The 26,012-nt window shown below is 33.3% G+C and overlaps 3 protein-coding genes across 3 annotated transcripts in view; 2 read left to right on the forward strand and 1 right to left on the reverse strand.

The window, feature by feature from the left end:
- The window catches only part of LOC126964668 (germinal-center associated nuclear protein), a 357,720-nt gene that overhangs the window by 68,779 nt on the left and 262,929 nt on the right, over positions 1 to 26,012 (forward strand). The gene's annotated exons all lie outside the window — the stretch shown is intronic.
- Positions 4,965 to 8,039, forward strand: LOC126964819 (B-cell CLL/lymphoma 7 protein family member A). The gene is made up of 3 exons (XM_050808108.1): positions 4,965 to 5,388; positions 5,466 to 5,650; positions 7,219 to 8,039. The coding sequence occupies exons 1-3, from the start codon at positions 5,300 to 5,302 to the stop codon at positions 7,344 to 7,346; spliced, it is 402 nt and encodes a 133-aa protein (XP_050664065.1). The 5' UTR covers positions 4,965 to 5,299; the 3' UTR covers positions 7,347 to 8,039.
- On the reverse strand, positions 13,907 to 24,140 carry LOC126964764 (sulfotransferase 1C4-like). The gene is made up of 8 exons (XM_050808023.1): positions 23,991 to 24,140; positions 23,726 to 23,857; positions 21,366 to 21,465; positions 19,263 to 19,431; positions 17,318 to 17,441; positions 17,023 to 17,117; positions 16,504 to 16,687; positions 13,907 to 14,074 (listed from the first exon to the last, which is right to left on the reverse strand). Exons 1-8 carry the CDS (start codon positions 24,064 to 24,066, stop codon positions 13,965 to 13,967), a joined length of 990 nt encoding a protein of 329 aa, XP_050663980.1. The 5' UTR covers positions 24,067 to 24,140; the 3' UTR covers positions 13,907 to 13,964.

Raw genomic sequence — 26,012 nt, forward strand, 5'->3', positions numbered from 1 at the left:
CATGTTTACTGAATTCGCTAAATTTTTTTGAACAAACATGCAGCACTCAAATATGTATAGGTAATTCAACAATTTTTAAAATAGGTCATATACGGGTCTCCAGCTTTCAAGGGGTCCTTTTCCCGCTGCACCCCTCAAACATGTTTATTCCACTATAAAGACTATTTATTACTGTTGAGTTACCCCATATTATGATACCATTCCTAATAATAGATTCCACGTAAGCGTGGTCAGCCGTTAAAGCTGCTTTTTCCGATATCGTTTTATTATTCTCCTTATTGCAAAAACAAACTTATTAAGACGTTTGCATAATGATTCACGTGAGCTTTCCAATTATAATTATTATTATTAGTTTCTTGCTACTTCTTCTCATTAGCTCAACCCTTTACGAAGTAGCGGTAAATTCAATAAGAAACAATATTTATATATTTTTTTTGACATTTATAAGTGTCATTTTTGTGACCTACATGAATAAAGTGTTTTTGAATTTGAATTTATCCATTATTATGCCTAAGAATATGGTATTTTCGTAGAAACAAACAATAATTTCAAATCATAAACATAGAAAAAAATAAAATCAGCGGAAGAGATTAGCAATTATTATGGAATTATGATCGAATTTGGTACAGCCGAACCATCGGACAGTCTGGTGGGCGTCTCGCACCATACCGCAATTGTGTGAACATAGACTAAAGTACCCGTCACGAGAAGCTATAAATTATGTAAACAAACATCTTTTACTAAGTAAACATTTTATACTGCGAGATAATAATAAATTGACCATATTCAATCGACATGAAATATAGACGGGTTATATGAAACTAACAACCTGTTTAATTTAGTGGGATCATATTTTAACGACGCAAAGCGCTATCGTTTGTGTTTCTTGGTACCAGAACGCGTCCGTCGCAGGGATTGTAAACTATCGGGACGCCATTTTGAAATAAACGCGTCATTCGAGTTTCGAATGCGTACGAGTTTGCTTTGCATATATCGCGGATCTGGTTGTTATTGTTAATTTTGTTATTGTTTCGTTATCACTTTTTTATTGTTGTTACTTTAATTGTTGCGTTAATTTTATTTGTTATTACGTATAATGGAGCCAGTACATCTAAGGAAATAAATTCGCCACGAAAAAAACGTCAAAAGGTGCGTAATACAATTTATCTAAAATATATAATAAGTAAAAAGAAAGAGTTGTTTGTTCAAACGCGCTAATCTTTGGAAACTTAAGGTTATTATTAAAAGTAGGTTTTAAATTGTGAAGTAATTGGTTAGGTTAATTGGTATACCTGGAGATATAGCTTGAGCTTCGTGTGACAAGTGACCACAGGTGATTTTTACAGCTTTACGGCTAATGAGAAAAATAAGGTGATCAACGTATATAAGTACGTGAAAGAAAATTGGCCATCGAATGAATATCCCTGCAAAACCGAAATAAATAAAAAAACAACATCGATTTTGGGAATTGGCATAGCATCTGTGTATAATATATTAAAAGAATATAAATCAGAAGAGGGAATAAAATCACCTATCAAGTCTAAAGACAGGCCTAAATTTTATCAGAAAGTAGACGATTTTGATAAATCCGTAATTAGGAAAAAAAATCACAGTTTCTTTTTAAATGGCCAATTACCAACAATTCCCAAGATTCTTCAGGCAGTCAATGACGATGAAGATTTGCCAAATTTTAGCGAAACAACTCTCAGGCGGCTAATAAAGCATTTAAACTTTAAATATATAAAACGAAAGTGAAACAACGCACTTATTGATAGAGATGACATAACAATATGGCAGCGAAAATATTTGAAATCTATTAAAGACTATAGACAACAAAATCGCCAGATATTTTACATGGATGAGACATGGGTGAATGCAGGTTAGTGTGTTTTTTTTTATTGCAGTGAAACGGCAGACTACCATACGGTTCGCCTGATCGTAAGCAAATACCGTCGCCTTTACCGTGAAGTGATGTGTATGATACTGCAAATCTATTTGCAAAATATAACCCACGCACCGCCGACCTTGAGACATTAGTTCTTAAGGGCTATCACAAGTGTGTATTAATAATAATATACTTCAACTCTTTTACTGCGCAAGACGCTAATTAACAAATGTTTAATTGTTTTTACAGGACATACCGTAAATAAAACTTGGGTAGACAAACAAGTTAAAAGTAAGAAGCAGGCTTTCCTAGAAGGACTTAGCATTGGTGCACGTAACCCAACGTCAAAAGGTAAACAAACGATTAATAATTACCCATATCGGCAAAGAGAACGGTTTTGTAGAGGGCGGTGAAAATTTATTTGAATGCAAGAAGACGGGAGATTACCATGAATCAATGGATGCAACACATTTTGAACAATGGTTTGAAAACGTTCTCCCAAAACTTGGAGAAAATTCAGTAGTGGTAATGGACAATGCACCATACCACTCAAGGCGTCTTGAAAGAATTCCTACTACTGCCTGGAAAAAAATGATATACAAAATTGGCTTGTAAGTAAGAATATTTCTTACGACGACAATGAAATTAAGACTGAATTACTGCTAAAAGTAAAAAATGTTAAAGACAATTTTAAAACATATGTAGTGGACGAGCTCGCAAAAATAATATAAGGTTGAAGTATTGAGACTCCCGCCATATCATTGTGAACTTAATTCAATTGAGCTAATTTGGGCCAACGTAAAAGGATATGTTGCTCGCAAAAATACAAATTTTAAATTTGACGAGGTAAAACAATTATTACAAAAGGGACTGCAGCTGATTACTTCGGAAAATTGGAAGCGTTGTGTGGAGCATGATATCAAGGAAGAAGATAATTTTTATTCCAAAATCGATGAGATGATTGATAAAACTGTAGACAGCTTCGTGATACATGTCACTGATTCTGAAACAGAAATGGAAACATCTGAATCGGACGAATAATTATTCTTAAATAATATATGTTAATTAATATTTGTTACTTAATAATTTATTAAATCTTAAACAAATAATTTTTTTTTGTTGGTCCAAATGTTGTGAACTCCTGAACACTTGTTTACAAAATTTATAGCTTCTCGTGACATATTGAACATTTCCGGGTTGATCCCAATGATATTTAAAAGTATAGATAGGTTACCTAGACTAAATTCGATGTTTAAGAATGATTCACTTACGTACATTAATCATATAACATTTCAATAGCACATTATATTACGTTTATATCTGAAAGAAGCATAGCATGATACAATTATCGCAAGCGAGAAAGAGATAAATCTAATTTGCTGATTGCGTCTTCGTTTAAGTTGAAACAACATAGAGTAATAATTTATCAGATATGACTTTTACCCGTACACAATGATTTATGTCTAAAATACGATTCACTCATGATTTCATGTAGTAAAAGTTATAAAGTAGTAAAACTGCATTGAAATTAGGTAGATAATGTGTTATTGATTTTATAAATAAATAATTTAAAATTGATTATTATATATAGCCACATTGATGATATTAATTATTTATATATAAAATAAATAAAAAAGCATACAGACACCAAAAAAAAACCGAAAGGTATCTATAGTAAGGATCCCATTTTTACAATTTTACTAACAACGGCTCCCAAAAAGTTTTAAGATTACAATTATTATTTTTTTTATCTTATATTATTTATGAATGTTTTTTGTTGAGGGTTACAATAAGGTAATGGGAGAAGAAGAAAATGATCCATTGATTCTTCTGCAGTTAGCAAGGGATATACTGAAAAAACTCCTACATAAACAAATAGCACTCACTGTCTATATCCGCTACCTACCCTAAAACTTGTTTTAGTAGTTTGGTAGTTCAGCTACCTTTATACGCACTTGTTTATTAAAAATTATTACATTCACTGCAACAATGTCTTTTTTACATCATTTCCTAAAATATTCTACCTCGATCATCCCGCAACAGACAGCATCAATATTTTGCCGCGGCCGTGCCGCTTGCATTTGCTCGACTTGGCGGAGCCACTGTCGTGCCCCCATATTTAATACAGATCTTCATTTTACAGGCGTTATTTACCATTTTTATTAATCAATTATACAAATGGAGGCATTTCTCGTTAGTTGTTACGCTCTCGACATGAAACATACAATATATGGAGCCGTTGAGATATGATTTTAGTGAATCAAACTTAATCACGAATATTATTTGTTTTCCGAAACGTTTTATGAATTTGAAACATTTTATGATTGCAATATGTAGCGGGCTTTTATGTTAGCTTTAAAAGGACAGACAGAGAGATATTTTTTTAAAACTGATGAATTGATGTCATTGAGTAAGTTCTCAGTCACTGAATATTGTAAAATGTTTATATAACATAAAATTTCATAAAAGTATATAGTATTTTCTTTGATTAACGCGAGTGTTACACATTTAAATAAAACACTTTTAAGGGATTAAAACGCGTGTGATTGTAACTGTTTTTACATTAGATTTTTGGGTAAAAGTTGCGTTTTTATTTTAGTTAACCCGACGTTTCAAGACCTTTCCAGATATCGTTTTCAAGGGTACTGCAGATGAAAAAAACTTTCTTGAAACGTCGGGTTAATTTAAATAAAATGGTAACTTTTACGCAAAAATCTGATGTAAAAACAGTTATCATCACACGTGTTTAAATCTCTTAAAAGTGTTTTATTATAAAAATATATTACAGACAGAGCCTACAGATTTATATCTGAGTATAGATTGATAACAACCAATTAAGGTACCTATATCGTGAGTTATTACTGAAATAATTTAATTTTTCAATGATTTTAAAATCAAATAACTGTTGTTGGCAATTATATCAATTTATATCAACCTTTCAATATATATCACATTTTTTAAATCAATGACTTAGATTATAATTCGCACAAATGTAGAAAGATTATGAAGACTATTAATTCTATGTCTACAGTTTATTGTAACTCTAGATGACTATTCAATGGCGGCATTTGAGGTAACTTTATAGTGAATACAGTGGAGCACGAAATACGAACTACGGAAGGCGAGAAACAAGATGAATAAAAATTGCTGTTTTGAATTATAGAAATATCCGTGATTAAATTAAATTTAGTTTTTTGGGTGAAAAGTAGATGTATGTCGACATAATCTTATAGAAGTTCTGCGTTAAAAGCCATAGTTTTGCGTCGACTTTTCGGTGTTGATACTCAAACTGGATAAAACTTAATTTCACGTATTTTAACTGGATGATCGTTGAATGGAGATAAATATACCATAAAATTTTTAGTTCATAAGTCGTCTGTTAGAATCACAGAACACTTACTCTAACGAGTAAGAATGTCGCGTTCAGTTCGAGCAGAGAGTAGAAATCGTGTTAAAGATGATATTAAGAGAGTCATGCAAGCTGTTGAAAAAGTTCGCCATTGGTATACAAACTTTTAAGTTATAAATAAATACTGTATTGGTTTTTAAAATAACCTTTTTAACATTTCATTACTTTCAGGGAAAAGAAATGGGTGACTATTGGTGAGACCACTATGAAGATATATAAATGGGTGCCAATATCAACAAGCGACCAAAAGAAGAAACACGCGCTAAAGCGGGAAAATAAAGAAAACACATTAACACCAAAGAAAGTGCATGATTCATCGAACTCAAATTTTGGAATGGCGGAAGATTCAAACACTTGTAAGATTTTTTTGTTGGAATTGCAGGAGAAACTAGTGATGGGTTTTTGACCATCACATATTATACCACATCAAGGGATTGAAGGACAACAGTAATAACATTGCAACATAAAAGATCAAATAATGTTGGTGAAGCATGTGATAAAGAAAAAGTTCTATATTTATTCCACTGAAATACCTCAAAGTTTTGGGTTTTTCACTAACCATCAGATGAACAACTTGTCTCATCACTGTTTCTAATACAAAATTTAAAATGGCCTAGCAGGAGGAATATATTGTAATTATTTCATTCCACAGTTTCAAATGAATCCTCTCAATATTTTTTTCCCCTATATATATATACATACATATTATAACTTGTTTATAGGTTAGCAGCATGCTAGATCACTTTTCCCTTACATCAAAATACAAAGTTGCATATAGAAAGTAGAAGAGTATTTAAGGTTTTACTTGTCTGTTGCACCATCATGCAATTGGTGCTTTTTAATTTTTTGTATGAGACCTGGGGCTGTAAGAAAAAATATATTGGTCTCAAAACCAAACTATGGGCAAAAATGTATGGACTCTGTTTCCACCTACCAACACATATGAAACTTACACCAATGAGTTCCTAAAGTGCCCCTTCTTTGATTAAAATCCTTTTAGATAAATCAATGGAATATACATATAAAAAGAAACAATTTGTAATTATTAATTAGTGTATATTATATTAACTTGTAAGTTATTCTAACATGGTTATATAACTGCAAAATATGATTTAATAATTAAACAAAATATACAAAATGATAGTAAAAATTTCAACTGGTAGTGTTCTCCATCAAACAGGATCTAACAATCCTTTAGGAAATTATAGAAATATAGATAAAATTCCTTTTCATCCATTTTTTATTTTTAAAGACTTAATTCGATTTATTATTTGAATTTTATTAACTATTTATATTGTAACAATGCTCATAGCATAGTGAGCATGCATCACCTGCCCCTGTGCTCTAATGAATAGATAAATGAGTAGGTATTTTTTATTGATATATTACTTGTCAATAGAGATATTTACTAAACATACAATACCATCAGAATACTATGCATTTGGGCAATGTTGCCGTAGTAAAATAATTTCATCTTGCCAAGATCTATCAATTGGGATATTTCATTTTTGTTTATGGGTGGGGACAATTCTGAAAATAGGCTTTTGTTATATAGGCCGCCCACTTTGAGAATATGTTTTTTTCTAGAGTATTTCCGTCTGTGCCATCTCAATGCCCCCTAATTCTCTGGGTCTTTCTACTGCCCCCCCGAAAATCTCATACACCCACAAGTGGGCGTAATCGCCCACGTTGAGAACCTATACTCTATATAAAGCTTGTCTAGATTAAACATATTATTTTCTTGTGTAACATAACATTAACAGTTAAGGTGAAGGCTGGCTGTTACAGACAAATGTTGAAATGGCTAAAATAGTATTAAAGTAATATTTATAGACAGAATTGACAGTCAACATGAAAATATCTATTGCTAATTTACTCAGTACCCCACCTTTATAGTCATAAAGTAAACCTTTTTTGATTCCAGGTTTTTCCACAGTGAGTGACTCCCAGGGTCCAACTGATTTCACTTCATCACACATGAACTTTTCTGAGGATTCCAATTCACAGAGTAGTGGGACAATAACTCCAGCTAAACGTTTAAAAAATGATTGAAGACGTGACATGTGATATGTGAGACTTGAAAACTAACTGTGAAAGTGTAAAGTGGACACTCAATTTATCCAATAGTTGTAGTAACTTATCATTTACAGAGACAGTGCATTGTCTATTGTCACTATTATTGAGTTGAGTTTATTTAGCGTTTAATTTAAATTTAATAGCATTTATTTTTAATTAATTGAATTTGTAACTTCTTCAGATAAAAGTGATACTAAAATGAATATTTCTTACTGTGCATCAGTAATTTTTTTATTTTATGATAAAATTATATTTTCTTTATGTATATTATTTAAAATATTAATTTAAATTGAATGAAACGATTGCAGCGAGAGAATACAACAGAGAATTTGATTTTATTTACCATAGCTTGAAATTGCAATAAAAAGGTTTAAAAATTAAAAAACTGCTGATTTTTGAACTTGAAATTTCTGCTATATGAGATGTATGCAAATATTCTTTCAGAAAGCTTTGTGTGCCAATATATTTCCCATTTCAATTTTCTCATTTAAAAGTTAGCATCCCAGATTGTTGAGAGTGTACACTTATAAAATTATTTCTAACTAGCTGACCCTGTAGACTTGTACTGTCTCAATCGATAAATAAAAGACAAACTTTTGTATAAAATAAACTTAAAACAAAGAAAAGGTATCACTTTTTTATAAAAACAAATAAAAAAAATGCTCAGTATGAATGATATTTTTTTTTTTATGGAATAGGAGGACAAACGAGCGTACGGGTCACATGGTGTTAAGTAATCACCGCCGCCCACATTTTCTTGCAACACCAGAGGAATCACATGAGCGTTGCCGGCCTTTAAGGAGAGTGTACGCGCTTTCTTTGAAGGTACCCATGTCGTATCGTCCCGGAAACACCGCACAAGGAAGCTCATTCCACCACTTTCTAGTACGTGGAAGAAAGCTCCTAGAAAACCGCACTTTGGAAGACCGCCACACATCCAAATTGTGGGGATGATAACCTAACTTGTGGCGTGTCATGCGAAGATGGAATGTGGCGGCGGGAATCAGGTTGAACAGCTCTTCCGAACACTCCCCGTGATAAATGCGGTAGAAGACACACAATGAAGCGACGTCTCTACGCAACGCCAAGGGATCTAGCCGTTCACAGAGCACTGGGTCCCCGACAATTCGAGCTGCTCTGCGTTGCACGCGGTCAAATGGATCGAGCTGATACTGGGGTGCGCCAGACCAGAGATGACAGCAATACTCCATGTGTGGCCGGACCTGCGCTTTGTAGAGCGCTAGAATGTGGGCCGGCTTGAAGTATTGCCGTGCTCTATTGATGACGCCCAGCTTCTTCGAAGCCAATTTGGCTTTGCCCTCCAGATGGCCACGGAATTGGCAATCGCTCGAGATTTCGAGACCCAGTATTCCGATACTAGGCGAGGCTTTTAGGGAAGTGTTGTCGAAGAGCGGTGATACGGAAAATGGTGATTTTTTTGTGGTAAACGCGCAAACTCGAGTCTTCTGGGGGTTGAATTGGACAAGGTTCAATTTACCCCATTCCGCGACCTTCTCGAGAGAGGACTCGATAGAAGACACAAGTTTCTCCCGGCACTGGTCGACGTTTTCCCGAGAGAGACTTGCATGGCCCGTGTATACGGCATCACCAGTGCTGTCGTCTGCATAGCAATGTATGTTGGGGGTGTCCAACATATCATTGATATGCAGAAGAAACAGCGTTGGAGATAGCACACAGCCTTGGGGCACTCCAGCGTTCACGGGCTTGGAATTCGAGCAAAAACTGTCGACAACGATTTGTATGCTACGCCCAGTGAGGAAGCTGGAGGTCCACTTGCATAAGCTCTCGGGAAGCCCAAATGATGGAAGTTTTGAGAGGAGCGTCTTGTGCCATACACGATCAAGGGCTTTCGCTATATCCTGGCTAACTGCCAGGCCTTATTATTATTATTATTATTAGGTATTTTCGAATAATTACACATGATGTTGCTTGCTTCAATTTGATATTGACAGGTACACTCTGTTATTATACAGTCTGTTATTCAATTTAAAGCTTTTTGATAAACTATATTTTGTTGTTTTGCGGTTACGTTCAGAAGTTTTATTTTTTCTCCAAACTTAAGATTAAACAATCTACATACACATTGTTGTCAAATGTTAAATAACATTGTTTGCATTCATAAATTTAATTTGAGACAAACTTAAGATATATAAATCTACATATAAATAGTTGATAGATAGTTAACAACTTTAATCTACCTACAGTTACCTATAGTTATCTAAAATTAAGATTATTTTTTACCTCCTGAGAAAGTTAGAAAGATATAAAAATTCTATTAAGTTATTCATTTTAAACTATTAATTTAATTTGATTTCTGAACGACGGGGGACACATTAAAGGAAAATCAAAATCGTTTGTTTTTATTTAATTCCGAGAATTTTCATATTTATTCACCTTTTAAACCTTCTCTGGACTTCCACAATTAATTTAAGATCAAATTTTGCGAAATCGGTCCAGCCGTTCTCGAGTTTTAGCGAGACTAACGAACAGCAATTCATTTTTATATATATAGATAATATTTATTAATAAACTAAAATATAAGAACCATCAGGCCACATAACTGCAGTTATAAAGTATACAGGGCATGCTTGGCCTACCAATCCAATAAAAGGAAGTAAAAGTAATATTAATTTGTGCTCAGTGAGTTGTAGTATACCCAGTAGGATTTTCCATTTTTCAGTTACATAAGGATAGAAGTACCTACAGATAAGTAGTTTTCGTCCTCTTAAAAAATAAAATTTCATCGAACCTAAAAAGTTTAGAAATTTTATTGAATAATTGGAATTGGAGTCTCGTGCCAGATTTTGGCGAGACAACACGTCCTTAGGATGCCTCGTGTAGAGGCGAAACACGTGTCGAATTGTTTTAAAAACAAATATCGGCGGAATTTGAGTCTCGTGCCAGATTTTGGCGAGACAACACGCCCTGAGGATGCCTCGTGTAGAGGCGAAACACGTGTCGAATTGTTTTAAAAACAAATATTGGCGGAATTAACACTAAAGAAAACTTAAATCATATTTTGTAAGATTATATATAATAAATTGCAGTTTTTTTTGCAAACTATGTAATATTTTTTGTGAAACTTGCAAGATCATTCACCAATATCATTATAGTATAATATACGTTCATTTAGTTTTTTATTTCGGAGAAAGGCTACTATTGACAATGACACCTATAATATGCGCCACTGCGTTGCCTAGTTAAGGCGGGCGGAGGTTGCCCACCCTCCGCGCCTCTGGGTTTTATAAAACACTAGAGGTAGGTCAGACTAGTACTGGGTGGAAATCGTGGTCCGAGTAGGTTGTGTCACATTGTGATATTTTTTTTTACAAAAGCGGAGGCAAACGGGCAAGAGGCTCGCGGGTGTGGTGAAACAACCGCCCATGGACATCCGCAACAACAGGTGTCAGGAGATGCGTTGCCGGCCTTTAAGGTGGTAGGTATTCTTTTTTCTTGAAGGTAATTGATTCCACAAAGTGGCTGTGCGTACCAGAAGAGTTTGTTACAAATTAGAAATAAAAACCAAGCGCAAATTCGGGATGCGTATTTCTAATGACAACCCAAATTTGCTGTGAAATCAGTTACTTGTAATATAAAATCACAATGGTATAATGATATAAGTAATTAATAATAACTACCTTAAGTTATCTGAAATTTATGTGCGTTCAAAATGATGAACATTAGGAACAGAGTAGTTAAGAGATCTGATTGTAAGGTTGAAAAATATTATGGATAACATTTTCGGAGTCTCAATAATTATTATCAGAGTTTAATAGCGCAATTAAAATTATACTGCAGTGGGCAGGGCTTACAAACTGTACCGGCGTCAAAGAATATATTATTATATGGTAGGTACAACGGCCGTGCGGTAGCCGGCACGCGGATGATAGCTTAGGCGAGTGAGCACCATCGGAAACGACGTTGAACGCGATATTTAAAGTAGATAAAAAAAATGATATAAAATGCTGTCATGTGTTGTTGTTGCAGAAATCTTGCGGATTATCGTCCCAAGGGTAGTGGAATCACTTAATCATATGGCACTATGCATTCTGAGGCATCTAGCACATTTTACTAACTCTTTAATGTAAAATTAAAATATTTGTTAAGCTACAGATTTGGTTTTTAAATTTACCTTTTTGTGAGATGGTCAGTTTTTGTTACAGCGGTGGTTTTTTGTTTTCGACATCTTAACTCTTCCTATACGTTCTTGTAGGTACGTGCTAGTTTTCTCATCTCACTTTATTTTTAATTCAGATTCCTACAAGACAGGAGTAAAGATTTACGGATAAAGCTGTTCAATTAGAAAAAGCAAAACTTATTAGATACCTAGCAAGACATGTAACATAATATGTTCCACTTCATTTAAAAAGTGAAGGTGACAATACGATTTAGTCCAATGATATACGTAGGTCAAACCAAAAGTTTTGTGTAATAAAAAAAAAACAACACGTTATAACCAAAATATTATGTTTATTGCTTTTCAAAATGCTGTTCTTTGCATTTCAAATATTTTTGCATGCGATCAAACCATTTTTTAAAACAGGAGGACCACAGATCTGAAGGCATGTTTTCTACGTGCAGAATGAACGTTATCACTGCCTCTTCGGAATTGGTAAAAGTGAAACCTCTCATCAAATCTTTGATTTTGGGGAAAATACAGAAATCACGGGGTGATAGATCGGGGCTATGTGCAGGATGGGTGACGAGTTGTACTTTTTCGGAAGCTAAAAATGACTTAGTTTTGTTGGCCGTGTGTGAAGAAGCGTTGTCGGGATGTAGGAAAACGCGGCTTTTTGGTCGTCTTTCGCGAACTTTTTTAACACCCTGGGTAAACATATGGTAGAATACCACTCAGCATTAACACTCTTTTAATCTTCAAGTGCAATTGTGCATATGAGACCCGTAGCTGAGAAAAAAATGCGATCATTTTTTTACCAACGTTTCTCGCCTGCCTCACTTTTGGTGGCCTGTTCTCATTTTCAAACACCCATTCACATGATTGCTGTTTTTTTAGGGATCAAAACAATAAATCCACGTTTCATCTCCTGTGACAATGTCATAAACAGCATTAGAATGTCCGTGGTCGTACTTCATTAGCATCTGTAAACACCATTCCACGCGAGCCCGCCTCTGCTCCACTGTCAGTTCATGAGGGATCCAACGACAACAAAGTTTCCGAACTTTCAATTCTTCGTGTAAAATTTTCTGAATTTAGCTCATACCAATCCCCAATAGTCCTCGAATTGTCTTATAGGTAATCCGCGGGTTTTCTTCAATTAGCCGCTGAACAGTAGCCACATTATTTTCGTTGACGTAGTTGAAGGCCACCCTTCACGAAATTGGTCATGTAAAGAAACCTCTCTCAAATTCAGCAAACCATCGCCTTACGGTGCTCAAACAATTTGCTTCTCTCCCAAAAGCATTTTGAAGATGAGCGGCAATCTTGCGAAGAGAGAGAACTTTTAAGATCACAAAAAATCATCGCTCTAAAATCTTTTCGACTTAATTCCATTTTCGTTGCGTACTAATAACTTTGATGTGTGATAAAAAAACAATTGACAAATGATTTCCCGCCAATTGTGTTTTTATTATTAAGAAGGTTGCAACGTTTCACAAAATATAACATTCGAAATTCAAATAGTACCGATTAGCTAGTGATGCAAAACTTTTAGTGTGCCCCATGTACTTAATCCTTAAAAGCACACAGCATTTCTTGTGTGTTACATTAGCAGCTATTTATAGTACATTCAATCGTTCTACTCAGTTTTCTGCGTGGTTTTTAACGACAGATCAATACTATTTTCTAATAAGATCAATACCTTTATTATCTGTCACTCTGATTTGCTCTTTTTAAAGTACTTCAAAAAACAGCATCAAATAGGCTGTAAATACAAATCCGATAACAAAATGCAGAAAAATTTAAACAGTCAAACTCTGAACACTTCTTTCCCGTTATGACTGGTTAACGTTTGAAGGAAAAAATTGTCCAGACCGAAACTAGTTTGAGGTGCAGTAGTAGTAGCACAGATTTTTGTCTCCCCCGCTTGAAAGCGAAAATATTGTCTTAGAATTCATATATCTGAGCATGGCCTCAGTTAATGTTTTTACTAACAAACCGAACTATGATCTCATTTTTTATTAACTTGATTCATGATCATTCTCATAGTCACGTAGTCTTCGTCACGCAATGATCCAAACATTTTCTGCAGTACTTTTCTGTCAAACACGCTAAGTCTGCACATCCTTTTGGGTAAATGTCTCTGTCTCACAAGCGTTTTAGAGATAAAATATCAAAAATGAGAAGAGTAATCCATGCCAGCGGCAGCTATTTCGGTCAACGGATCAGCCTAGCTATCCAACGCGGCTACGCTGCCAGTATTCTAGGAACACTTTCCTTTAATTATAGTTTTAATTTAATCTAATCGTAGTATTGTAAATATACCTACTATAATAAATGAATGTTTTGAGCTTCTTATTGTGTGGTTTTGGCAGGTATAAAATGAGTTGCAATAAAATTATTTTTAAATAAGTAAAAATTTGTTTTATTTAAACTTATTGTATTTTAAAATAAATTTATTTGGGATCAATGCCTAAGCCTATATCGGCGAAGTGCTCCGAAATCCAACGATCTGCTTCTTTGGTCATTTCATCATCAAAATATTCCCTCCAGCCACCAGCTTTACCTGGAATCGTTTCAGTATTTACAATTAAGAAAAATGGTTTTAATAAAAGTATTTTAGTGGGATGATGCTTTGCACAGGATGCCGGTTACATGGCTAGTACCACAGCCGCGCCTTTTTCTGATGGCAAGTTGTAGTGCTCAGGAACTATTTGTGTTTCTGTTGGATGGGTAATCTTATGTCTCAAAGTAACCAGCACAATCGCATAGCAGCAGCTCTGATTTTTGAAGAATCCTGAGCGGCATTGCATTGTAATGAACACGGCGTAGGTATCACTAACTTTAGGTGTTAGGTGGTTAAGAGAACGTCAACCTCGTCTCGTCCCTTTTTCTCATATAAAAAAATAATATTAAGGCCTGGTCTAGTTAAAATATTACCGACTTTGTAACATCAAAGCTAGCTTGGTGAAACAAATTAAAAAAAGAATTGAATTAATATTAGTAGCACTAGTTTTGTTTTGTGAATTAGGTTTGCGTAAAACAATGGTAGGTGGTATTTATCAAATGCAGTGGAATATTGCATTGACTTTGTTAGAAATGCCTGCATTGACGGAAACCTGAATATATACAAGAATAAAATCGATACCTAAACAAATATGGCTGACAATAGATTGCTATCCAAGTAAAATTGGTTTTATTAATTGAGACATGAAATTATGAGGTATACTATACTACTAGCTGTTACCCTCGGCGTCGTCCGTGTCGATATTACATTAATAAAACAAAGCATATGTCTTTCTTCCATTTCCCTGTATGTATATATACGAAATATGTATCTTTGTCAAACAACATGACCATTTATTTACAAAAGCAAGAGATATTTATCCGAAAAATACAAGAAACGGTGACAGACTGGTGATTGCACACAAATTTCATAATGCATCCTACGGAAAATGTAGCTATGTCATGTGTATAAAACTATTTAATAAACTCCCTCCAAGCTTACGCGTATTACCCGTCCAACGATTTAAAAAGGATCTTTTTACATGGCTTATAGATAAATGTTTTTATTCCATAAATGAAATGTTGACACATTAGGTTAAATTAAATTGACTTTAAAATATATATTAATTCTAGTCTTTAAATAATGACATTTAAAAATAATAATTATAATTTAAATTAACCTAAGTGCTTAAAATATAGAGTTTGTTAATCAATTATAATAATAACTAGAATTTTGTTAATAATAATTTTGCATGCCAGAAATGGCCGATAACATTGATACATTAAAACTACTTACACCCATTGTTACATGTTTTCTAGCAAAATAAAGAATTTATTTATTTATTTATATTTATTTAAACCAATTAATAATCTGTGTGCCAACTTTAAAATTATAAACTTTCTTTTGTTTTGATAGCGGCTAAAGCCAGGAATCTTAAAAAACTGCCTCAACACAAATAAGGAGGTTCATAAGTACTTAATAGACTATGCATGACTTTATTAAACAATAATACCCCAATTATCGACATAATTGGCGTAAGTATCATTGAAGCTTAATTTATTGAAAAGTGGACGCACATTCTAAGTGTGCGCTACGAAAATATGTAAAAAAATAACTTAAAAGGGAAGTCCTTCAACGTCAATTACGATATAATAATATGCTAAATAAATAAATTCTGAATAATTACAGCTATTACCCATACAATTGGAGTAATTATTAAATGCGAAGGCGTTCATGGCCTCAGTCAATCATAAACAAAAGACCGTTAAAGTGCGATTCTGACAGATGACACATTAACGATTTTTATGAAGTACTTGGTATTGAATTCTCGTTCTGAGTAGGTATGTATTTAAATTAGGTAGGTACTTAATTTATAAACAAATATCCCTGTTATAAAATTAAGTATGGATATATCATCACACGATGCATTTATTCCTTTTCTTGCGTAGGTACGTACACTTTGTCACTTTGCTTATTGTGGAAATTTTTTCATCAGTGAAAGCGATGTTCTGAAAATGACCGATGGCATTATACTCACTTGGGCAACGCAATCACTGCAATTCTGTTTATTTACCACCATACCTAATAATTGTAATTTAATATTAACGGGAAAAAAAGTTGAATTGGCCAAAAGTGATCGATGTTTCTAGCACAATAAACGCGCTCCAAATTTAAATAACAAGATAGCTTGATGCGGACGTTGTGATGAGTTTTTATACAAAATAATTATTTTGTCTTTTTAATTAACACTTTCTACTTCATCCACAATTTTTTTTTAATTAAAAATATACTACAATCACTAAACTAGAAAGAACCTAGATGAATATAAAAGACTACAGCCCTATCGCTGTTTATGTACCACGCGGCCACACGCCGCATTATCTCCAAGGACAGGGCCAAGTTAGAATACTGTATGATAACATTACCGTGGTCTTAGTAATGATTTTTATTAGTAAGGAGCACTAAAAAGTGATTAAAATAATAATTACCCTTTCGAATAAATGGATTTTCATTATTCACGTAGCCCAATTTATGATATGTAGAGCTACGATTGACAGACTCGTTGTTTTTAAAATTATCGAAGCTGAGATGGCCACAGAGCTCATCTATCTGGTCGTTTGTGTACTCTTTGTTGAAGAATGTTGCCATGCGTTTCAAAGTTGATGGAAAGTCCTAGAAAATATTAGAAACTATATTGTATTGTATCTTGAATTTTAGAATTATTGCATTCATATTCTGTGTTTAGAAAAATAGAAAATAGTAAGTATTGTGATCGATTATAAAAATATTTTTTATTTTCAAAAAACAGTAGTTACTAGTAATTTGTGCACGATATTTTTGAAATTAAAAACACTTATATATCAAGTAATTATTTTCTTTTCAAAATATTTACGCTACTTTATTCTTTTTAAGCTTAAATATTTAAATAAAATCTTTGCTTCTGTATTATTACGTGGCTTTGGTTTTGTTATTAATAAAATTTTAACTCATTCAACCTAGTTACTTACTCGCGTCAGTTCGTTGTAGCTTAAAAACAGAAGGTTTGGGTTATTTCTTTTTTCCCAGCCCTCTCGTATATGTGATTGAACTGGGCACATTACACCTGGAAATTTTAATGTAATATTTAACATTTAATATTTATATTAATAGTTAGTTATGTGATTTATATTTATGGTATATTTGACCTTAATCATGAGTGATATACGTTTAACCTATCAAAATAACAGCAATCTTAGGTAGCAATACAACAGGCTAAATTGTTTTATATTTTGCACGTAATTTATAACTAAACCAAAATCTTACATCGTCCAGCAATGAAATTATTCCAAAACTCTTTAAAGCTTGTTCCTTGTTTTAAATATTTCAATTCCATTAGATGGTATAGAGAAACTGCTGCATCTCGTGGGTCGCGGGCAATGTACACCACCTAATAATTATTAGTAAAAGTACATGTGAGCATTTCTCAAAAAAATTGCACAGAAATTATGTTAGAATGAAAATGACCTGAGACCTGAACAAGAGATACCAAGATTTACGATCTATGCGTCACTCGAACGTTTGGCTCAGTTTGCAAGAGCGCTCGGACGGAACCCGAGAGGCGATCGCGAGATCGCGAGATCGAGTACCGCAAATTTAATTTGTAGAATGAAAATATTTAAATATAATAATAATAATAAGTTTTTATTAAAGGCAAAATTACCCAGTATACATATTATGAAACAAATAAGATGTAATATTCTAATACATTATATAAAGATAAAAGGTAAAATATACACAAAAACTTATAATCTATTTGGAAATGTTAATAAAGCTCTTCCCAGGCGTCTTGGTCATGGCACCGTCATTTATACAAATATACCACACTTCTCTATTTTAGGCTATGGGTCTTTGCCCATTAGACTTCTGTCTTTAGATTTTGAATATACCAAACAATATATAATAGTACTAGCTGACCCGACAGACGTTGTTCTGTATATCTATACTAATATTATAAAGCTGCAGTGTTTGTTTGTTTGTTTGAACGCGCTAATCTCTGGTACTACTGGTCCGATTTGAATGATTCTTTCAGTGTTGGGTAGTTCATTTATCGAGGAAGGCTATAGGTTTTTGTTTTTTGTTTTTTTTCAAAATTAGGGATCCGTAATAAAATTGCTATTTTGTAAGACAAGGTGTAAAATCGAGAACCTATTTTTGCGTGAGCTGCAAAAACTATTGACAATAGAACAAAATGATGTACAGGCTATAATATAGGCAATATTTTATTACTTTTAAAACTATCGCGTGAATTATACTTTATATGGCAAAACAACGTTTGCCGGGTCAGCTAGTAATAAATAAAATAATGTTTTTATATGAATTTGTCAATAATATACCATAACATCAAAAATTACTTCGTAAAATATGCACCCTGCTGTCATAATGAAATTGTTTCATACTGCAATTCATTTTTATATGTATAGATATGAATATAGTAAGGTTCGCTTTGAGATTTAAAACGTTAATAAATGAAAAATCTTAAAAGAAACATTCCCAAGGTGGAAAAGTGTATTTACTTCACTAGTTTACGTATGTTAAGTTCGAAACCAACCAAAAGAAGATTTATTGAATTAAATAGGATATTGTACTTGTTTCAGAAAATCAGTTTATAATAACTATAAAATCTTAAATTAAAGGCGGAAACCTTTCTCTTACTTTACTATTCAGCCAAAACTTTAGTTTGGCCCTTAAATGAAATATTAAAACTTTGTTTATTTTTTATGGATGGACAAACGAGCGTTCGGGTCACCTGATGTTAAGCGATCACCGCGCCCACAATCTCCTGCAACACCAGAGGAATAACAGAAGCGTTGGTACTTCGTACTACCACCGCTTACGCCTGAGTAAAGCCGATTTAAGTAGATAAAATTATTGACGCTACTTTCTGCTCTATCAAAATTGTGTATACTTACACATAAAATGCAAATTCTAACTATAGAGGCATTTTAGATCTTATCACTATACGTTCGCTTATATGGGAGAGCAGAAAAATTTAATACTAGTAATAAAATAGGATTTTATAACCCTTCAGTATTTCCTTTCTTCACTGTAGTTCAAATAATTATAATGGATATTGTATATATATTGTTGGCTGTGGCACAACACAGGCTATGTCTTATTTGGAGTTAGAAAATTTGTGTGAAGAATTATTACTTTTAAATCCATCTTTACAGTAGAAGTTGTGACGTCACAAATCTTGTATAATCCTTACCTTATTGTTATCCAGGAGTTTCGGCGGTAGAAGTGAGAGTGGCAAATGGCTTTTAATGAACCGAGGCGACGGGGCCGTACGTAGCTTGTGTACGTATGGTTCCAGCTTTTGTAGTACAGGAGAGTTATTATTTTTGAATGTTTCTCCCCCAAAAGCAACCAAGGAGAAACTGTAAAAAATAATATATTAATAACCAAGAGAACAATGGCAGCGATTCCTACAATGGTGCAGTTTGCACCTACGAGGCAAAATAAATAACTTTATTTCAGCAATTAAAATAATATTTTTTTTATGACAGTAAGGGACGAGACGAGTAGGACGTTAAGCTGATGGTAATTGATACGGCCTGCCCATTACAATGCAGTGCCGCTTGGGATTCTTGAAAAACCCAATAATTCTGAGAGGCACTTAAATTGTTATGTTATGTTAGGTCTCATTTGCCCAGTAATTTCACTAGGTACGGCGCCCTTATTACTGCTTCACGGCAGAAATAGGCGTTGTGGGTCGCATAATGTAGCCGGCATCCTGTGCAATGGAGCTGCCCACTGGTGTAAAAACATATATACTTACTGCCTTACAAATAAAATTGGCATAAAGTTATAACCAAGCATAAACCAAGAATATGTAAAATGTTTACAAATAGACATTTTGCTTACGAATGGTTTGTTCGGGCGTATAACGTTTCCCGCGTTTATTTGCAAGTCAGCTTGTCATTCGGAAAACTTCAGAATGATTCATTGTATTGACAGTGTTGTCAACGATATTGTAAATATTTTGAATTTTCTTTGTTTATCGTCAGTTATAACTTTATACCAAGTTTATTTGTAAGGCCGTTAATGTATTATTAACCGTAATAAACATCCAAATATTTTTGAACGGCCCAGTGATGGGATGATAATTGAGGCGTGACGTCACTCATGTTTCATATAACATGGCTTGTTGTAACCGTATTTTATACTTAAAAGTTAAATTTAAAAGTTTACTAAAATATATTTGTTAAATACGTTTTAACCATTTATGTAAATTAATTGTATCAATAACTTACTTAATAATTTATAAGCTATGTTTATGTAAAGCGAATTACCTGCAGTCAAACTGCGTAAGCAGTTTTGCGGGGCATGGTAAAAAATAAATTGTAACTTTCATGATTAAATATATTCCATACATACATACATACATACTTTTATTTTATTGAATTAAAACATAAAAAAATCTCTAATAAATTATTTAAACTTTCGCGAGACATTATTAACTTTATTAATTTAAATCGGCTTCACTCACGATTTATCGGTGTTGATACAGACTAAATTTGGTCCATTCGCAGTTCCTTCATCAGGGTGAGTGTAGTGGGTTCGCGGTGACGTCTCATACTCATGAGACGCTGACCAACGCTGATAAACCGTGAATGCCGACTTATATAAATAATGTTAATAACAAATGATTTATCTTTTTTTCTTTCTTTCTTGACCAGATCGTCGGTGCATCTTGCCTGCCAACACTCGTCTCCTGGTAATACTACCATTATGCTCATTATAACATTATAGCATAAACATGTGGTGGGATTTGATACGGCCGGATCATCGGATGGTCCAGTGATGTCGACGCACGCCGGACCAATTTTTTTTAATAATATTGACACACTTTTTACACAAATTATCTTGCCCCAAGTTAAGCATATATAGCCTGTGTTATGGGTTACAAGACAATTATATATTTAATACAATATACTTACTTAAACATACATAAATTCATATAAACATACATAAATACATTTAAACAAGCATGACTCAGAAACAAACATCCATATTCATCATGTAAATGCTTGCACCTACCGGGATTCGAACCCGGGACCTCTAGCTGAGTAGGTAGGATCGTTAACCACTCGGCTATACAGGTCGTGGGACCATTAAGATATAAATTGTAAACATCAATAACAGTCCGTTCACAAATTTTTTGCCTCTGACATTTTACATGTGCATTTTAACTTCCGTGAAGTTTGCATTACTATCTTTTCATTACTTAAAGCTCTGATTAACTATTAAAAAGTATTCAAGGCAGCAGCAGCTCCAGGCACTTAATTTTATTAAATTAAAAATCACTTACTCCATGAGAGGAACACGCTCTCCAACAGGTATCGATTTTGCTTTTTTATAATCTAAATTATTGTTTAAAAGCCAAATTATTTCTTGGCATAATGTTGTCCCTGAAATTTAATAACGTGGTTTAAAGGGAGGAAGCACACAATATGTCAGTAAAACACACTAGCAAACAATACGACATATACAATAAGTTAAATTTGCATGCAATTTTCGTCTTAGCTGGAATTCTTGCATTCTAGTCACGCTGAACATGCTAAGTGAATAAATCGAAAACATTCGAAGCAAATTAAATATATTGCTACTACCTACTACATAGAATGTGATGCAAAAGAAACTAGAAAAATAGAAGAGAAGAGAGGGAGAGAGTGAAGGTAGATTTGAGTGAAATATTGGATTACTGGAAAGGAAAACAACGGAGTAAGTACAATCTGCTTATAAAAATTCCACAAATTGACATATGTGGCTACAGAAATTATATTATTCTTAATCTCTTATAGATGCACTTTAAATTCTTCTTGAATTATGCTGTAGGCAATGTCCCGGCTATATTTTATAACGAGAGCTACTATAGGGTTCCACACTGTATAGGCTTCTCAGATATTCTCATCTCGTCGTGACATTTTTTTATATTTATCTGATTGTTTGTTACATGCTTATCTCAGAAACGCTTTAAACGATTTGAATTTGGTTTTCACTGATGTATTGTGGAATGCTTAATGTTGATTCAAATTCCACTCTTTGTGCGAGGTACTTCTTGCCTCGCACAGCCTCTTTGTGGCTACAATCAATTACCGGCTGCAATCTCCCCGAAATATATATACGAAATATATATCCCCGATACGACTTAGGAAGCTTCAGGCTTAGAGCAAACTCCCAACATAAAGGCCGGTAACGCAACTCTTGATCCCTGTTGTTGCGGTTGTCCATGGGTTACCTTGCCTCTACCCATCACGTGAATTTCTTGCCCGTTTACCCTTATATATTTTTTAAAAAAAGGTATAATATTTTAACGGGTGTAGTAATTTTTAGAATCAGTTAAAAAAAAACGAATATGCCATTTTAGTGTTGATAAAAGGCTGCTCAGGACGGTGCCTCCTTAGAATTCGCTTAAGTGGTAATCTGACATTAAATATGATTATATTCTCAGTTTGCGAGGATTTGTTGTATTATTTTAGCGATGTTTAATTATTTAAACGTATATATCTCGAACAGTGAACAAATATTTGTTTCTTTGAGTTATTTTTTACTGAATTAAGCAAAGTAAATTAACAAAACCTTTGTTTTTTTACGTATATAAACCCCCATGAGGCTTCATTCCACCTTGATTTTCAGTAAGACAGTGTGTCTTAATCAAACCGACAAAAACCGCAGGTGTATTATACTTTTAGTCAGAGCGGTCCAGGAATGACGTTTTTAACAAATAAAAGAATCTAACAGAACAATTACAAGTACATCCTAAAATCACCAATGCGCATAATCCTAAATTAACAATATATCTCATAAGTTTATTATAGTGTTAAAGGTCAGTACGGATGTAGAATTTCGAACGTTTTTCATCAAAAACGGCAAAAAACAGATTTAGGTTAGTATTTGAATAATTAAATTTGATGAAGATTAATTATTATGGAAGTTATGGTGTTCCAAAAAAGAACACCTTTAACAAGTAATATAGGTTTTACAGAGATATAATAGTCATATAAATTAATCTGTGTCAGATGTGTAAAGATATTCGCACTATTTATAACCTAGGTCCTAAGGAATCATTGAGAGCAAAATTCAAAGAAATTAACATCTTGACTGTTGCTTCTCAATATATTCTTGATAATGTAATGTATATTCATAGGCACATAAGTGAAATTGCCAGAAACTGTCATAACCATAATGTTAACACCAGGAACAGACATAAGCTTATAATGCCTACTACTCGACTAAGTCGAGTTAACAAGTCTTTTGTGGGGCGATGTATATGCTTTTACAACAGGATCCCAAAGAATGTTCAAAACAAAAGTATTACGTTATTCAAAAGAATTGTTAAGAAACGTTTGTGTGGTAAAGGTTATTATAACATAAATGACTTTCTTAATGATACCACAGATTGGGGATGGAGCGACCGCCCTCAGGCTATTAAATAATAAGTTTAATTGTACAATGTTACTTTGTAAATGTTACTTTAATTGTAAAACATATTTTTGATGAAAAAAAAAGCCCGCTGAGTTTGTTGCGCCCATTCTTCTCAGGCCTGAGGCATTCATTTTGGAATGGGTGGTAGTTTTTTGACATTCAATAAGTGATTTCACATCCTATTTTGAATAAAAATATTTGAATTTGAATTCGGCCGAGTTTCGCTGGTGGCTCACGGCTTACCTGATCTCGGAAAACCCACTAGGAAAATATCGTCGGGGCGTATCTCCATATTATAAAACTGCGGGCCCCATTCCTTGTACATTTCTGGGAAGATGTAGCGTTTAGGTCCCACATAAACGAGAGGCAGCGGTTCTAAACAGATCATGGAGGTATTATGAGGAATTAACACAATCTTTATAAAAGGATTTTGGAATTAAGTAATTTAAATCAGAATTTAGCACACAAACCTACTAAAGAGCCAATAAAGAGATAAAGTGATACTTACTGATTGCTTTAAAAATTTCATTGCTGACTTGACTCTCCACGTCTGTGACATCATAAGGAAAGTTGGACGCCTCCATGTCACTTGAAACAATAAAATAAACTTACTAGACAAGACGATTATTTAAATACCGCCTTACAAATACAAGTTAATTTGTTATCTATTCTTATTATAATTAACAATTCTTTTGCATTTAAAATGGATATTAACTTTAATGCTTGTTATTCAAATTTTACAGCCCATAATTAAGATATAATTACATTACTGTAAAAGAATGAACCTAAAAGAGCGCTAAAATGTGGCACTCTTGAAATTTTGTCTCGCACGAATGATGAATTCAGTTTGTTCGAAACTAACGCGACTTTGTCTTACAGATGATCGCGGAAATAGAAATTGCTCGAGATTTCGAGACCCAGTATTCCGATTAGGCAAGCACTAAGGCAAGTGTTGTCGAATACGGGTGGTACATTGAATTGAAAACATTAGGAACTGGCAAAATATATAACTTTTTAAAATCTTGAATTCCCTAGATGAGTAATTGCCATAAGAAGCAATTCACCTCAGTCTTCTAAGGACATACATCTTAAGCATACCATATCAATTTTACTAGAGAAATAAGGCCCTTATTTAAGATAATACCTAAAAATATTTTACTGTCAACTTTGTCAATATTTATTCCATTACAATTAATATTTAGATCGGTTTGTCTACGTCCTTTTACACAAAATTGAATATACTTCGTTTTCAATACATTCAAATAAATCATACCTATCAAGCCAATCAATAATTTTTTTCAAAGTAATTTTTAAAATTAAAAAATTAAATTTCAATTATTGTCCAATTCATGTTCATTTAAATAATCAGTATTAGAGGGTATGAGAATCAACATATAGTTAGCAAACATAACAAACGGTGTTGAGATATATTTTGAAAGTCATTAACATAAATAATAAATAACAAAGGACCCAAAATAGTTCCATGAGAAACTCCACTCTTACAGTTGGAAAAGAATGTCTGATGAGTTAATTAGTGACATTGCTTGAGGCCAATTAAATATGATTTAAATAAAGATAAAACAAACCCACTAATGCCTCTTTAGATTTTTCCTTACAAAGAATCGCTGTTTACGATATCGTTAGCTTCCTACATGTCAAGATATAAACAGTTGCTTGTTTTTTGCAATCAAGATACTCATTAGTGTATTGATAAATAGAGATTTAGTGGTTTTTGGCCTAAATTTTATCCCATTCCGTGAATATCTATCTATATATAGAGGACTTGATAGAAGAGAAAAGTTTCATCTGGCACCGGTAGAGATTCTCTGAGAGTGACCTGCATGGCCAATGTGAGGCATATACATCTCCAGTACGGTCATTGGCATAACAATGCATGTTTTATACAGCTTTCAAATTTATGTATAGAAGAAACAGGAGTTATATTATATAACGTTATATTATATAACCTTATATCATATATACCTTGGTGAATAACAGCGTTCACGAGCATTTCTGGTTTTATTTTATTTGTTTATTTTTTATTAGGCACTTCAACAGAATTTATAATAATACTTTTACAAATATAAACTTAACAATATTTACAATTCTAATTCTGCTATAAAAGAAATGCACAGCATTGACTAATAATAATTTAAAGTAGGTGTTTTAATTAAATTAATTACATATAAAAGTAAATGTGAAAATTAATTTAAGTTACTTGGTTAGTAATTTATAGAATGACTTAAAAATATGTTAGTATTTTATTCTTAAGTGACCCATGGGGGTCATTGTATATATCTACATTTGGGTGTTTTCTAACAAGCATGTTATATTGTTCGCCAGCTCTGATAAATGGCGAATTTAGTCCTAAATCTTATATCTTTAAACGAGCAATTCTTGTATATTTATATATATATAATCAGAATCTCGGAAACGGCTCCAACGATTTTCATAAAATTAAGTATGCAGGGGATTTCGGGGGTGATAAATCGATCTAGCTAGGTTTCAATTTAAAAAAAATGGTTTTATC

This window comes from Leptidea sinapis, chromosome 1 (genome assembly GCF_905404315.1).
Source record: "Leptidea sinapis chromosome 1, ilLepSina1.1, whole genome shotgun sequence".
NCBI classification, from domain to species: domain Eukaryota; kingdom Metazoa; phylum Arthropoda; class Insecta; order Lepidoptera; family Pieridae; genus Leptidea; species Leptidea sinapis.

Excerpts from the sequence above, each read along its gene's own strand:
- LOC126964819 (XM_050808108.1), top strand. The coding sequence starts at position 5,300 with ATGTCGCGTTCAGTTCGAGCAGAGAGTAGAAATCGTGTTAAAGATGAT. Across the intron at positions 5,389-5,465 it reads GTTGAAAAAGTTCGCCATTG|GGAAAAGAAATGGGTGACTA; the intron begins GTATACAAACTT and ends CATTACTTTCAG. Across the intron at positions 5,651-7,218 it reads GGCGGAAGATTCAAACACTT|GTTTTTCCACAGTGAGTGAC; the intron begins GTAAGATTTTTT and ends TTTTGATTCCAG.
- LOC126964764 (XM_050808023.1), bottom strand. The coding sequence starts at position 24,066 with ATGGAGGCGTCCAACTTTCCTTATGATGTCACAGACGTGGAGAGTCAA. Across the intron at positions 19,432-21,365 it reads GAGCGTGTTCCTCTCATGGA|TTTCTCCTTGGTTGCTTTTG; the intron begins GTAAGTGATTTT and ends TATTTTTTACAG. Across the intron at positions 14,075-16,503 it reads AAATCCATTTATTCGAAAGG|GTAAAGCTGGTGGCTGGAGG; the intron begins GTAATTATTATT and ends AAACGATTCCAG.